Source organism: Oncorhynchus mykiss, chromosome 19, assembly GCF_057628025.1.
Source record: "Oncorhynchus mykiss isolate SJ-2025 chromosome 19, ASM5762802v1, whole genome shotgun sequence".
In the NCBI taxonomy this organism is placed as follows: domain Eukaryota; kingdom Metazoa; phylum Chordata; class Actinopteri; order Salmoniformes; family Salmonidae; genus Oncorhynchus; species Oncorhynchus mykiss.
Genome location: NC_143040.1, coordinates 54,571,867 through 54,585,319, shown reverse-complemented (window position 1 = coordinate 54,585,319; position 13,453 = coordinate 54,571,867). Strand labels below are relative to the sequence as shown.

Below are 13,453 nucleotides of genomic sequence, written 5' to 3'. Positions count from 1 at the left end.
GCAATTTGCACAGATGCTGAACAATTTTTATTTGAATGAAGGGTGCACACTTCGCCATGATGATATGTTAAAGTTTTGATAGCCATATCTGTCAAAGAGTTGAGATAAGCTTTCAATAATACACACTGCAGTCACCATCTATCCTATAGCAGATACAGTTACCAAAGTGTTTTACCCTGACGAATGTGACAAATCATCCATCGTGGCTTGCAACATCTCAGGTATAGATTGCTAGCAATATTTTGCTCTCTTGTCATTAAAATAATTTGACTTGCTAAATTGCAATCCGTCGAGGACAGTTATATTGTATATTTAGCTAGTTCAATTCATCATGCATGCAGGTTATGCATAACAATTTATAATTGAGTGTCACTGCAAATCTTTTAATGTGCTGTTTAATGCAGTTATTATTGTAAGTATGCAACCATCTTTTTAGCAAGCCAACTTTCAACAGTTGGGCAAGTGGGTATGGAATACCTGCACGATGAGATTGGCTATGTGGAAGAGGGCCTAGCCCTGTAGTGACCGTGCTGTGAACCAGGGCGTGAGTGTTTTTTCATCTTCACTTCACCTGCTGGAACTCAGTGAGCCTATGCAGCCTGTGACAAGGCCGGCGACATTCCCAAGGTCTTTTTAAACATGTGAACTATGTTTTAAGAGGTCATAGTTTATATAACAAGACTAGCCAACTTGTTCTCACCTGTCCTGACATTTGAAAGGTTTCCACTAGTTACAGTGCCTTGCGAAAGTATTCGGCCCCCTTGAACTTTGCGACCTTTTGCCACATTTCAGGCTTCAAACATAAAGATATAAAACTGTATTTTTTTGTGAAGAATCAACAACAAGTGGGACACAATCATGAAGTGGAACGACATTTATTGGATATTTCAAACTTTTTTAACAAATCAAAAACTGAAAAATTGGGCGTGCAAAATTGCAATGCCGTCGGGGGTACGCCCCCAAAAATGTGTTTCACATTTTCAAACAGTCCATTTAGATTTTCCACCAGGGTGATTTTTTGGTGATGTTTTTTTTCTCGCCTGAGTATTTTAAAAATGTTACCTTTATTTAACTCTCTTGCGCGGACATTTTGAAATGAAACATGGAAATTTGAAAAATAAGTCTATTGAGCGTGAATTAAGACTACTTTCATGTAGTAAGACATGTATAAAAGCAACAGATACCATTAATACGAAGGGGCTAGAAGCGTCTTACATGTATATGGTGAACTACCGAGTGGCTAGGACAGGCAAGCCCAATACTATTGTGGAAGACTTCATTCTTCCTGCTGCCGTGAATATGGCTGGGACAATGCTGGGGGAAAAGGCAAAAAAAACTATACAGACAATACCTTCATCAAACACTGTTTCACGACGCATCAGAGACATGACAGGAGATGTTTTGAAACAATTACTTCTTTGCATACAAGCCAGTGAATTATATGTGTTACAGCTGGATGAGTCCAACAGACGTGGCGGGCCTGGCACAGCTGTCCGTTACGTTTATGGGGGGTCAATTAAGGAAGACATCTTCTTCTGCAAACCACTGGAAACCAGGACAAATGGACTTTGGTGGTCAAGATGTGTTGGTCTCTGTACTGATGGCACAAACGCCATGACAGGGAGACATAGGGAGTGATACTGAGTGAGCTGGGTGCGCAATTATGCAGGTACTTTCCCGAAACGGACGACACAAACAACTGGATTCGTTAGACCCTTTCATGTCCTGCCTCCAGTCCACTTACCGGTATCTGAACAAGAGAGTCTCATTGAAATTGCAATAGCAGTTCTGTGATAATTTAATTTAATCAGAAGCCACTGACAGATTTCTGGCTAGGGCTGTGATCAGAGTATCCTGCCTTGGCAAACCGAGCTGTTAGGACACTGATGCCCTTTGCAACCAGGTACCTATGTGAGAGTGGATTCTCGTCCCTCGCTAGCATGAAAACTAAATATAGGCACAGACTGTGTGTGGAAAATGATTTAAGACTGAGACTCTCTCCAATATAACCCAACACTGCAGAGTTACAGGTATGTGCATCCCTTCAAGCACACCCTTCTCATTAACCTGTGGTGAGTTATTCACAATTTTCAATGAACAAATATGTTTTTATATGTAAGATGGCTAAATAAAGAGCAAAATTATTGATTATTATTATTTGTGCCCTGGTCCTATAAGAGCTCTTTGTCACTTCCCACGAGCAGGGTTGCGACAAAAACTCACACTCATTCTTATGTTTAATAAATGTATCGTATAGTGTGTGTGTGGCAGGCTTATAATGATGGCAAAAAAACAACATTTGAAAGTGCACTGACCCTGGTGCTAGAGGGGGTACACAGCTGGAGGTTGAATGTTTGAAGGGACTATAAAAAGTTTGGCAACCACTGCAGGAAATTACATTTTGCTGTTTTTCTAAAATAATAATCTTAAAGTATTTGTAAAATACCACTGTTGAGAGCATTTGATATGTGTAATCCTCTAACAATGTTTGCTATGTGGGCCTAAGTGTTATTTAACCCAGAATAGTGTTCTGGGATGGTAACGTAATACTCTATCAAAGAAGCTGTCTGTCTGAAGCACTCTGGGAAAACTGAGCAACTGAGTGCAAGTCGTAGTGTTTTGATTTCCCTGCCGCTTCCTTGAGCAGTCTGGCATTTGTCTGCCTGGAGCATGCCCTTCAGGAGGAGTCGTGGGAAATCCTGCAGTCAACCCCCCACCCCAACTGATACCCTGCCTGGGCACTCACGCTCACAGGCAAAACAGCTGTTAAAGAGATGGTAGGGGGATTGTTCTAACGACCAAATACATCCATCTCATTATGGGCTGGTACATGTTTGGAATAACATTATGACAGGCTGCAAATAGAACGCTGAATGGTACTTACTGGACTGCTGTTATTAGTATTGAGGGACTGTATCACTCTTAGAAAGACCAAAGATTTGCTTACTAAAAATAATCTCCCGTTTCCCTTTAAATTCAGAGAGGTGGGTAGGAGTGAGTGTATTGGTAGGGGAACAGTATTTAACCAGTGTGTTCTGAGCAGAGGACAGAAGGAGGAGGGGACAGGCAGGGACAGGCAGGGAAAGGGGTGTGAGAGGTAATTTTAACTGAGAGCAAGTGCTCCAGAGAGAGGGAGAGAGCAAGAGCATGTGTGTGGGAGGGACAGAGAGTGAGAGAGTGGGAGAGCAAGCCAGCAGACGGGGGCTGTAAATCCGTTAACAGGGGCGCTCTGTGCATTTGTTAGACATCTTGGCTGTCAGCCCAACTTGGCTCATTGTAATCAAGGCATGATCGTGGACTCCAAGCAGCCCTCTCCGCCACCTCGGCTGTTGCCTCGCGCTTGGACCCAGCCCAGGTTTCAGCGCTGACCTGTGAGTGCCTTCTCGCTCTCTCTCGCAATCTTTCTCTTGCACTCTCTCTAGCTCTTTCTCTCCCTGCCTCTCTCGTTGTCTCCTGCTACAGGCTAGTTTCTCTGCTCCCCCTTCCTCCTGTCTCCAGATGGAGGTTATAGCTGTAACTAACTGCAGTGCTTCAGTCAGACATCCTGTCTCTATTCTCCTTCCTGGCCTACCAGTAGGTGCAGGGGATGCTGGGTGGGAAGGGACTAGAGAGAGAGAGGCTCTGCCGACCTCGGTTCTGCAGGCCCCCCTGCCTGGGCATGGGTGCCATAAACTGGCAGTCTCACAGCCTATGTGGGTGTTTACGTGTGTGGGGCTCAGCCAGCTACCGTGTGCTAAGGACCTGCCTCCTTCACAGGCGATCACAGTGACAGGGGCTCGGAGAGAGAAAGGAGGTACCCCAAACCCAGACGGGTACATCCACATCCCCCTCACAGCATTTTCCATGTGTGGTGTCTCTCCCTCGCTGTGATACTGTAGCTGGCTGTTCTTGTGAGCCGCCATTTGCCTGCATGAGTGCTGGTGGTGTTCCTTTCCCTCTCTGTCCTATTCCTGGTGTCATCATGGCCTGTTTTGTTTGGATACCCTGACAACCAGAAACTCTAAAGCAGCTCGGCACTTCCCGCCCTGCCTCTCTGTGAGTCCCAACTTCTATCTCACTGTTTTCACAGGCTTTAGATTTAATTTGATGCTATCTCGTCCTGTTAAAGCTATTTGCTAATGTTCAGTTTGGGCTGTCTGGGAATCATTGCCATTGGCTACACTGCACTGGAAACATACTTAAAGATTTTCAGTCTGTCCATTTAAAAAAAATAGCATGGCTGATGAATGTGCCATTTTCCGACTCCATGTTAAGGTTTTTGAGGAATGTGAATGTTGGTCTTAACATGGAGCTTCAAATAATATATTCCTTTCCTCAGTCAATTTTAAAACAAGATATTTGACCAACACCTCTCTTCCAAAATCTCCTACCATCTGCGCCAGGAGTGTGGCAGCCACTCTTTGTGGCCAATGCAGTGGCATTGGAACGGCTTGGAAGGATCCCGTGCAGAGTCAGAGTGCTGTGTGGTGTAGGCTACGCTGGGAGTCATTGTTCTGCAAAGTGGAATTTCACATGGAGCAGCCAGGATCATCTTTTGTCGTCACTTTGGTGGCGGTGGGTGACTGGCAGGCAGGCAGTTTTGCAGTGAGTGCCACCTCCTGGCTCTCTGTCTGTGGCAGTCGAGCTGTTTGCTAGGTCTGTGCTGCAGACCTCACCGTAGTCCCTTTATATGGGGGAATTGTACAACATGGGGTTGAAAGGGATATGTTTGTTATGGTTTCCTCCCTGGTTAAGATTGTTGTCACACTGCCTCTCTGATGTCAAGTCATTGTATAACTAGATTTGAGGAGGCCTGGGTCTAGCTTTGTTATGGCCACTTGTTGGTTTTGTTGTTTGTTTAGACTGTCACCATTAGCGTTATTTGCTGTATATTTTGACCTTTCATACTCTTCATGATAAACCCATTACAAGGATGACAGGGGGAGGACAATGACAGAATTGTCTTTGAAAATCCACTTTATTGCCCTCCTGGCTCTTGTTGGTGTGTGTGCATATGCATTTGTGTGTGTATTGTAGGAGCTCAAGGTTTACTCGCCTCGTGTATACTAGCCTTATATGAAGGATCTAGTGAACTTTGGGAATTGTATCCCAGAGTGGTGTTTCTGCTGTGCCAATACAATCTGGTCACTTTCCTCTGAGCACTGTGTGTGGCTGTTATTTGTTCAGAACTGACACTACAGTATGTGTGGTGTGGGCGTTCACTTAGCCTGGAGAGGAAACAAGTGTTATTCAGCGCTACGTCATTGGCTCTGCTCAGGGCATCCATGTGCCTTTTTAAAATGTTCTCCGTTTGAGTTTTACTCGTCATACACAAGTGTCAGCACAGACACTGCTGGAGTTACATCTAAAAGGACCCACAAGGGATAGCAATAATGCAATTTCATACCAACGGCAGCATTTAATTAGCAGATAAAATAATCATAAGTTGAGCTCAAAACCTGCTGCTTGTACAGTTATCTGTAAGTACTTGTTTGCAGCTCCCAAATAATATTTTTGATTGAACGTAGTGATGGTAGGCTACTTCTTTTTCCATAGTATCCCATACAGTACAAGTCAAAAGTTTGGACACACCTACTCATTCCTAGGTTTTTCTTTATTTTCTACTATTTTCTACATTGTATAATAATAGTGAAGACATCAAAACTATGAACTAACACATATGGAGTCATGTAGTAACCAAAAAAGTGTCAAACAAATCAAAATATATTTTAGATTATTCAAAGTAGCCCCCCTTGGCCTTGAACACTCTTGGCATTCTCTCAACCAGCTTCATGAGGTAGTCACCTGGAATGCATTTAACTTTTATTTAACTAGGCAAGTCAGTTAAGAACAAATTCTATTTACAATGACGGCCTACCCAGGCCAAACCCGGACGACACTGGGCCAATTGTGCACCGCCCTATGGGACACCCAATCACAGTCAGATTGTAACGGCTCTCGTCGAAAGGAGTGGACCAAAGCGCAGAGTGGAAAGTGTTCATGATTTTTATTTTCAAAAAACAAAAAACAAAGTGAAAATGAAAGCGCACAGTTCAGTCAGATAGAGACACAAAACAGAAAACAAGATCCCACAAAACTAAAAAGGAATATGACAACTTATACGTGATCCCCAATCAGAGACAACGATAGACAGCTGCCTCTGATTGGGAACCACACTCGGCCAAAACAAAGAAATAGAAAACATAGACGTTCCAACCCGAGTCACACCCTGACCTAAACAAACATAGAGAATAATAAGGATCTCTAAGGTCAGGGCGTGACACAGATGTGATGCACCCTGGCTTCAAACCAGGGATTGCAGTGACACCTCTTGCAGTGCCTTAGACCACTGTGCTACTCGGGAGCCTAAATTAACAGGTGTGCCGTGTTAAAAGTTCATTTGTGGAATTTCTTTCCTTAATGCATTTGAGATAATCAGTTGTTGTGACAAGGTAGAGGTGGTATACAGAATATAGCCCTATTTGCTAAAGGACCATATTATGTCAAGAACAGCTCAAATAAGAACTGTGAAATGACAGTCCATCATTACTTTAAGACATGAAGGTCAGTCAATGTGGAAAATGGCAAGAACTTTTAAAGTTTCTTCAAGTGCAGTCACAAAAACCATCAAGCACTATGATGAAACTGGCTCTCATGAGGAGTGCCACAGGAAAGGAAGACCCAGAGTTACCTCTGCTGCAGAGAATAAGTTCATAAGAGTTACCAGCCTCAGAAATTTCAGCCTAAATAAATGCTTCACAGAGTTCAAGTAACAGACACAACTCAACATCAACGGTTCAGAGGAGACTGCGTGAATCAGGCCGTCATATTTGAATTGCTGGAAAGAAACCACTACTAAAGTACACCAATCATAAGAAGAGACTTGCTTGGGCCAAGAAACACAAGCAATGGACATTAGACCGGTGGAGATCTGTCCTTTGGTCTGATGAGTCCAAATGTAAGATTTTTGGTTCCAACCGCCATGCCTTTGTGAGACGCAGAGTAGGTGAACGAATGATCTCTGGATGTGTGGTTCCCACCGTGAAGCATGGAGGAGGAGGTGTGATGTGCTCTGCTGGTCAAATAAAATTTTATTGGTCACATACACATGGTCAGCAGATGTTAATGTAAGTGTAGTGAAATGCTTGTGCTATCAAATTCACAACTACCTTATACACACAAATGTAAAGGGATGAATAAGAATATGTACATATAAATATATGGATGAGCGATTGCCGTGCAGCATAGGCAAGATGCAGTAGATAGTTTAGAATACAGTAAATACATACATATGAGATGAGTAATGTAGTATTAAGTAAACATTATTAAAGTGGCGTTATTTAAAGTGACTAGTGATACCTTTATTTCCATTTATTTAAGTGTCCAGAGATTTGAGTCTATGTAGGCAGCAGACTCTCTATGTTAGGGATGGCTGTTTAATAGTCGGATGGCCTTGAGATAGAAGCTTTTTTCAGTCTCTCGGTCCCAGCTTTGATGCACCTGTACTGATCTCGCCTTCTGGATGATAGCGGGATGAACAGGCAGGGGCTCGGGTGGTTGTTGTCCTTGATGATCTTTTTGACCTTCCTGTGACATCGGGTGCTGTTGGTCTCCTGGAGGGCATGTAGTTTGCCCTTGGTGATACGTTGTGCAGATGGCACTACCTTCTGGAGAGCCTTGCGGTTGAGGGAGGTGCAGTTGCCGAACCAGGCAGTGACACAGCCCGACAGGATGCTCTCGATTGTGCATCTGTTCAAGTTTGAATGTTTTAGTTGACAAGCCACATTTCTTCAGCCTCTTGAGGTTGAAGAGGTGCTGTTGCGCCTTCACCACGCTGTCTGTGTCGGTGGACCATTTCAGTTTGTCCGTGATGTGTACACCGAGGAACTTAAAACTTTCCACCTTCTCCACTGCTGTCCCGTACATCTGGATTGGGGGGTGCTCCCTCTGCTGTTTCCTGTCCATCATCATCTCCTTTGTTTTGTTGACGTTGAGTGAGAGGTTATTTTCCTGACACCACACTCCGAGGGCCCTCACCTCCTCCCTATAGGCCGTCTTGTCGTTGTTGGTAATCAGGCCTACCACTGTAGTGTCATCTGCAAACTTGATGATTGAGTTGGAAGCGTGCATGGCCATGCAGTCATGGGTGAACAGGGAGTAGAGGAAAGGGCTGAGAGCGCACCCTTGTGGGTGGTGTTGAGGATCAGCGGGAGTGGAGATGTTGTTTCCTTCCTTCAACACCTGGGGGCGGTCCGTTAGAAAGTCCAGGACCCAGTTGCACAAGGCGGGGTCGAGACCCTGGGGCTCGAGCTTAAGGACGAGTTTGGAGGGTACTATGGTGTTAAATGCTGAGCTGTAGTCAATGAACTGCATTCTTACATAGATATTCCTCCTGTCCAGATGGATAGGGCAGTGTGCAGTGTGATGGCGACTGCATCGTCAGTGGACCTATTGGGGCGGTAAGCAAAATGGAGTGGGTCTAGGGTATCAGGTAGGGTGGAGGTGATATGATCCTTGACTCTCAAAGCACTTCATGATAACAGAAGTGAGTGCTATCATGGGACAGGATCGATGGTGGCCATCTTGAAGAATGTGGGGACAACAGACTGGGATAGGGATTGATTGAATATGTCAATAAACACACCAGCCAGCTGGTCTGCGCATGTTCTGAGGACGCGGCTAGGGATGCCATCTGGGTCGGCAGCCTTGCGAGGGTTAACACGTTTAAATGTTTTACTCACATTGGCCATGGAGAAGGAGAGGTCACAGGCTTTGGTAGCAGGCCGTGTCAGTGGCACTGTATTGTCCTCAATGCGAGCAAAGAAGTTGTTTAATTTGTTTGGGAGCAAGACGTCAATGTCTGCAAAGGGGCAGGTTTTCTTTTTGTAATCCGTGATTGACTGTAGACCCTGCCACATACATCTTGTGTTTGAGCCGTTGATTTGCGTCTCTACTTTTTCTCCATACTGAAGCTTAGCTTGTTTGTTTGCCTTGTGGAGGGAATAACACTGTTTGTATTCGGTCATGTTCCCAGTGGTGGTTCGCGCTTTCAGTTTTGAGCAAATGCTCAAAAAAAGAAAAACCCTTGAATGAATAGGTGTCCAAACTTTTCACTGGTACTGTATACATTTTTTGCTATTTAATGTTTCAACCAGTTCATGTGGTTGTTGTATTATACCAGTTTTTATTCAAAGCCAATCTGATGTTTTATTAAGTTATTGTAACGTGCGTTGTTTGAAGGAGACCAAGGCGCAGCGTAATTGGTGGTCATCATATTTATTTAAATGAGAACCAGCAACAAAATAACAAAGTGAAACCAAAACGACCGTACCATTCCGTAGGCTACAAGAGCTGTACAAAAACAAGATCCCACAACATAGGTGGGGGAAAAAGGCTACCTAAGTATGATTCCCAATCAGAGACAACGATAGACAGCTGCCTCTGATTGGGAACCATACTCGGCCAAACACAAAGAAATACAAGACATAGAATGCCCCCCCCCCACATCACACCCTGACCTCACCAAATAGAGAAATAAAACGGCTCTCTAAGGTCAGGGCGTGACAGATATTGACAGTTATGTGTAAATTCCTACTAGTGGCCAATTTCAAAGCTGCAAACAAACTTGTGTGGAGGCGACACTCGGCTAAACATATTTTTCTGATGTTTTTCAGATAAGTGATCATACTTAACGGAAAATATCTTGCCAGTTGAAAATATGGGATTTTCATGCACGCAGTCGTGCCACGTCACAGTCAATACAGAAGCAACATAACTTGGTGAACCACAACAATATAATAGATTTTAAGCACTGACAGCTAACATTTATTTTTAGACATTTAGGCTTATTTTACTGTGAAATTAACTTTGAATTGTTAAACTTTGTAGCCTTTGGTAAATTTGACATTTATCTCAGGTGGGCTTAAAGGGTAAAGTAGCACAAAAAGAACCCTCTATACAGAATATAAATGGAAATAAATAAATATTGTTCAACATGATCAATACTGACTTTGCATAATATTGCCATATATAGTGTATATGAATACCCCAAACCATAGGTTTCCAAATATATTCTAAGTAAACTTTGCTATAGTGTCTTTTGGTGAGACTGAAAAACAGCTTCTATCTCAAGGCCATCAGACTGTTAAACAGCCACCACTAACATTGAGTGGCTGCTGCCAACACACTGACACTGACTCAACTCCAGCCACTTTAATAATGGGAATTGATGGGAAATGATGTAAATATATCACTAGCCATTTTAAACAATGCTACCTTATATAATGTTACTTACCCTACATTATTCATCTCATATGCATACGTATATACTGTACTCTATATCATCGACTGTATCCTTATGTAATACATGTATCACTAGCCACTTTAAACTATGCCACTTTGTTTACATACTCATCTCATTTGTACATACTGTACTCGATACCATCTACTGTATCTTGCCTATGCTGCTCTGTACCATCACTCATTCATATATCCTTATGTACATATTCTCTATTCCCTTACACTGTGTACAAGACAGTAGTTTTGGAATTGTTAGTTAGATTACTTGTTGGTTATTACTGCATTGTCGGAACTAGAAGCACAAGCATTTCGCTACACTCGCATTAACATCTGCTAACCATGTGTATGTGACAAATAACATTTGATTTGATTTTGATTTGATTTTTTACCATAAATCATTGTTGTTCCAGTATGCTCCAATTATGCCCCGTTTGCATTGCAACACATGTGTCAATGGTGTATTGGAGGCAAAGTCACGTGCAGGAGAGTAGAGTATAATGAACAGGCACACTTTTATTATAGTTCCAAAAACGAGAGCACTACATAAATCAAACATGCTCAAAAAACGAACATAATGGGAAACAGGATGGGAAACAGAGGGTAAAACACAAGTAGATTGATTGGGTAAATGAAAACCAGGTGTGTGTGGAAACAAGACAAGACAAATGGATATGTGAAAAATGGCCATTTGTCTTGTCATATTGTTGTCCCTCATTCATCCAGGTGTTTCTATTGTTTGGATCACCCTTTGCAATACAACAGCAGAGCGGAAGATTTGAAACAGTCTTCAGATAGGCAAGTTAAACTAATTAACAAGTATAGGAATACAGCAAATGTTAAACAGCTTTCAGATAATTCATTAAAAGTTGTTTGTGTTTTGGTCTTTGTGGATGGTGTCTTATCCACAGAGGGCCGGTGCAGGTTTTTATTCTAAACAAGCAGTCTATGATTAGTTTAATCTGGTGTACACTGGATGTCAAGAACAAAAGACTGAGCCCAAATTGATCTCTGCGGATACAATTGGACACCACTTTTTATTAATGCTACTTCAATGATAAATAGTAATGATCATTTGATTTTAATAATTTTAGGGGAGATTATTGTAATTGTAAGCTTACATAAGAAATGTCATTTTGTAAGTGTTTAACATTTGGAAATGAATTACAGTTGATTATTAAAGAGTGGGCTTATCTGGAACAACCATGGGCTTAAAGGGTACATTCAGTACCCATTAAGTTTAGTATGGACTTAACATATTTTATCAAATATTTTGATGTCACATTCAAAATATTGTGAAATTAAAACTTCACGAGAGATTCATCTTTCATCTTATCTCCATTTTCCTTATGAAAATTAGGGCTGTGTACGTTAGAAATGTCTAAACTTAGATTTTGGTGGGCTAAATAGGTACACTTACCCTAATATCACCAGAGAGTGCTACGAGAATGCTCAGGATCAGAAGCCCAAAGTTGACCCAGATTGTTTTTTTTGGATCAGATTCTCCATCCCTGTGATTTGTGTCCTGAATACATTGCAAAATGGTGTGTCTGTCAATTTACCAGCTGTAGTTTTTATAGTTCATTGGATTTGTGTTAAAAGGCCTAGCGGCCATCATGGTTACTGTAATGACTATTGTTCAGTCAAAACCACAGAGTGCCACAGTGGTATGACATATGAAATGCCTTCGGTTTTAAAAGTGGCGTAACACACACCCTGTTTCAGCCCCATAAGAATTCAACGAGGCTTTAGTCAAGGCCTTTTGTCGTATGAGGAGACATGCTGCTCTGTTCTGTAGTGCTGACGGCATCAGGATGTTTAGGATGCTATGCTTTGCTCTGGTATTCCTACTGGGTAACTGAGCCCAATTATGAACAGTCCATGAGGACACGTATGTTTGTGGGTTTGTGTGTGTTTACTACTATTACTGTGCGTGACTGCAACAGACACCATTGGTGTAGAAAGATGGAGATAATATTTCATACTCATGGATGGATCCTTCTGTAAATCACGTCAAGCCGAGAATTGTAAGAAGATCATTTCATCAGTGCTTGCTACATATTGTTGGCCGGATTTTGCTGAGAGTTAATCATTCTGAATGCCCATCATGCACTGGATTGTTTATTGTAGATACTGTAGCCACTCACAGGTAGGCTTGGTTTCTGTACAGCACTTTGTGACATCAGCTGATGTAAGAAGGGCTTTATAAATAAATTGGATTGATTGATTGAGGTACCAATAAGATTCTACATTAAAGCTCTGATGAGCTGAGTATTCTCTCTCTCGTCTCCAGACCCTCAGTGACGTCATGTTGAAGAAAGAGAAGGATGTGGAGCTGGATAAGAAGATTGAGGCTCTCCGCAGGAAGAATGAAGCACTCATGAAGAGGTACCAGGTGAGTTAGTGTTCAACTGTTCTTACTCTGAAACAGAGACACCGTTTTAAACCTGCACTGAGAACATGGAGAAGTTAGAGAATTGGGGTTGACAGACCTGACATTTTTTATTTAATTAATACAAATTATTATACAAAATTCTTGCAACCAATATAATGTTATATATATGGGGGATACAACCATCCCAGCTCTACAGATTTTGCTGCGAAGAGACAGAATAAATATATAATTTGTTCTGGTACTGTCCAAATTATGTAGCTTGTTTTTTGTCGCAAGTTCAGGAATGGCTGAAGTATCGCAAAATCTACCTGGAGCTAACTCTGCAAATGGCACTGCTGGGTGATTTTGAAAAGTCGTAGTCAATCGATAAATAATATAATACTACTTTTAGCAAAAAATGTTATCTTTAATTTACAACCTGTGGAACACATCACATCACAGTTGAAAAATATATGGCAAACAGAAATCAGAACTGGATGGTCTTCAGAGATAGATGGGAGGGGTTAAGCGTAGCTGAAGGATGGGATTAAAAACAAACAAAATATAACTATTTTAAAATACATTGTGTCTGTAAAATGTATATAGTATGTGTAAGATGGAAGTAGAAGCCAAAGTGGTGTTGCCCATTAGTTTGCTCCAATTAGGGGAGGGGTGGTAGGGTTAGGGGAAAATAATAAAGAAACATGTATTTTAAAGCATATACAGTACCAGTCAAAAGTTTGGACACACCTACTCATTCAAGGGTTTTTCTTTATTTTTACTATTTTCTACATGTCTTAAAGT

General features: G+C 42.0%; 1 protein-coding gene across 2 annotated transcripts in view; it reads left to right on the top strand.

Moving 5' to 3' along the window:
- The first annotated feature begins 3,488 nt into the window (after positions 1-3,488).
- Positions 3,489-13,453, top strand: part of LOC110497982 (uncharacterized) — a 50,037-nt gene continuing 40,072 nt past the window's right edge. The window contains exons 1-2 of one of the 2 annotated variants that reach the window (XM_021574483.3): positions 3,489-4,035; positions 12,569-12,670. In XM_021574483.3, coding sequence (XP_021430158.3) covers positions 12,584-12,670 — 87 coding nt within the window. In that variant the 5' untranslated portion in view covers positions 3,489-4,035; positions 12,569-12,583. The remainder of the gene's footprint in view (positions 4,036-12,568; positions 12,671-13,453) is intronic. The other variant, XM_090211381.1, reaches the window with a different exon arrangement.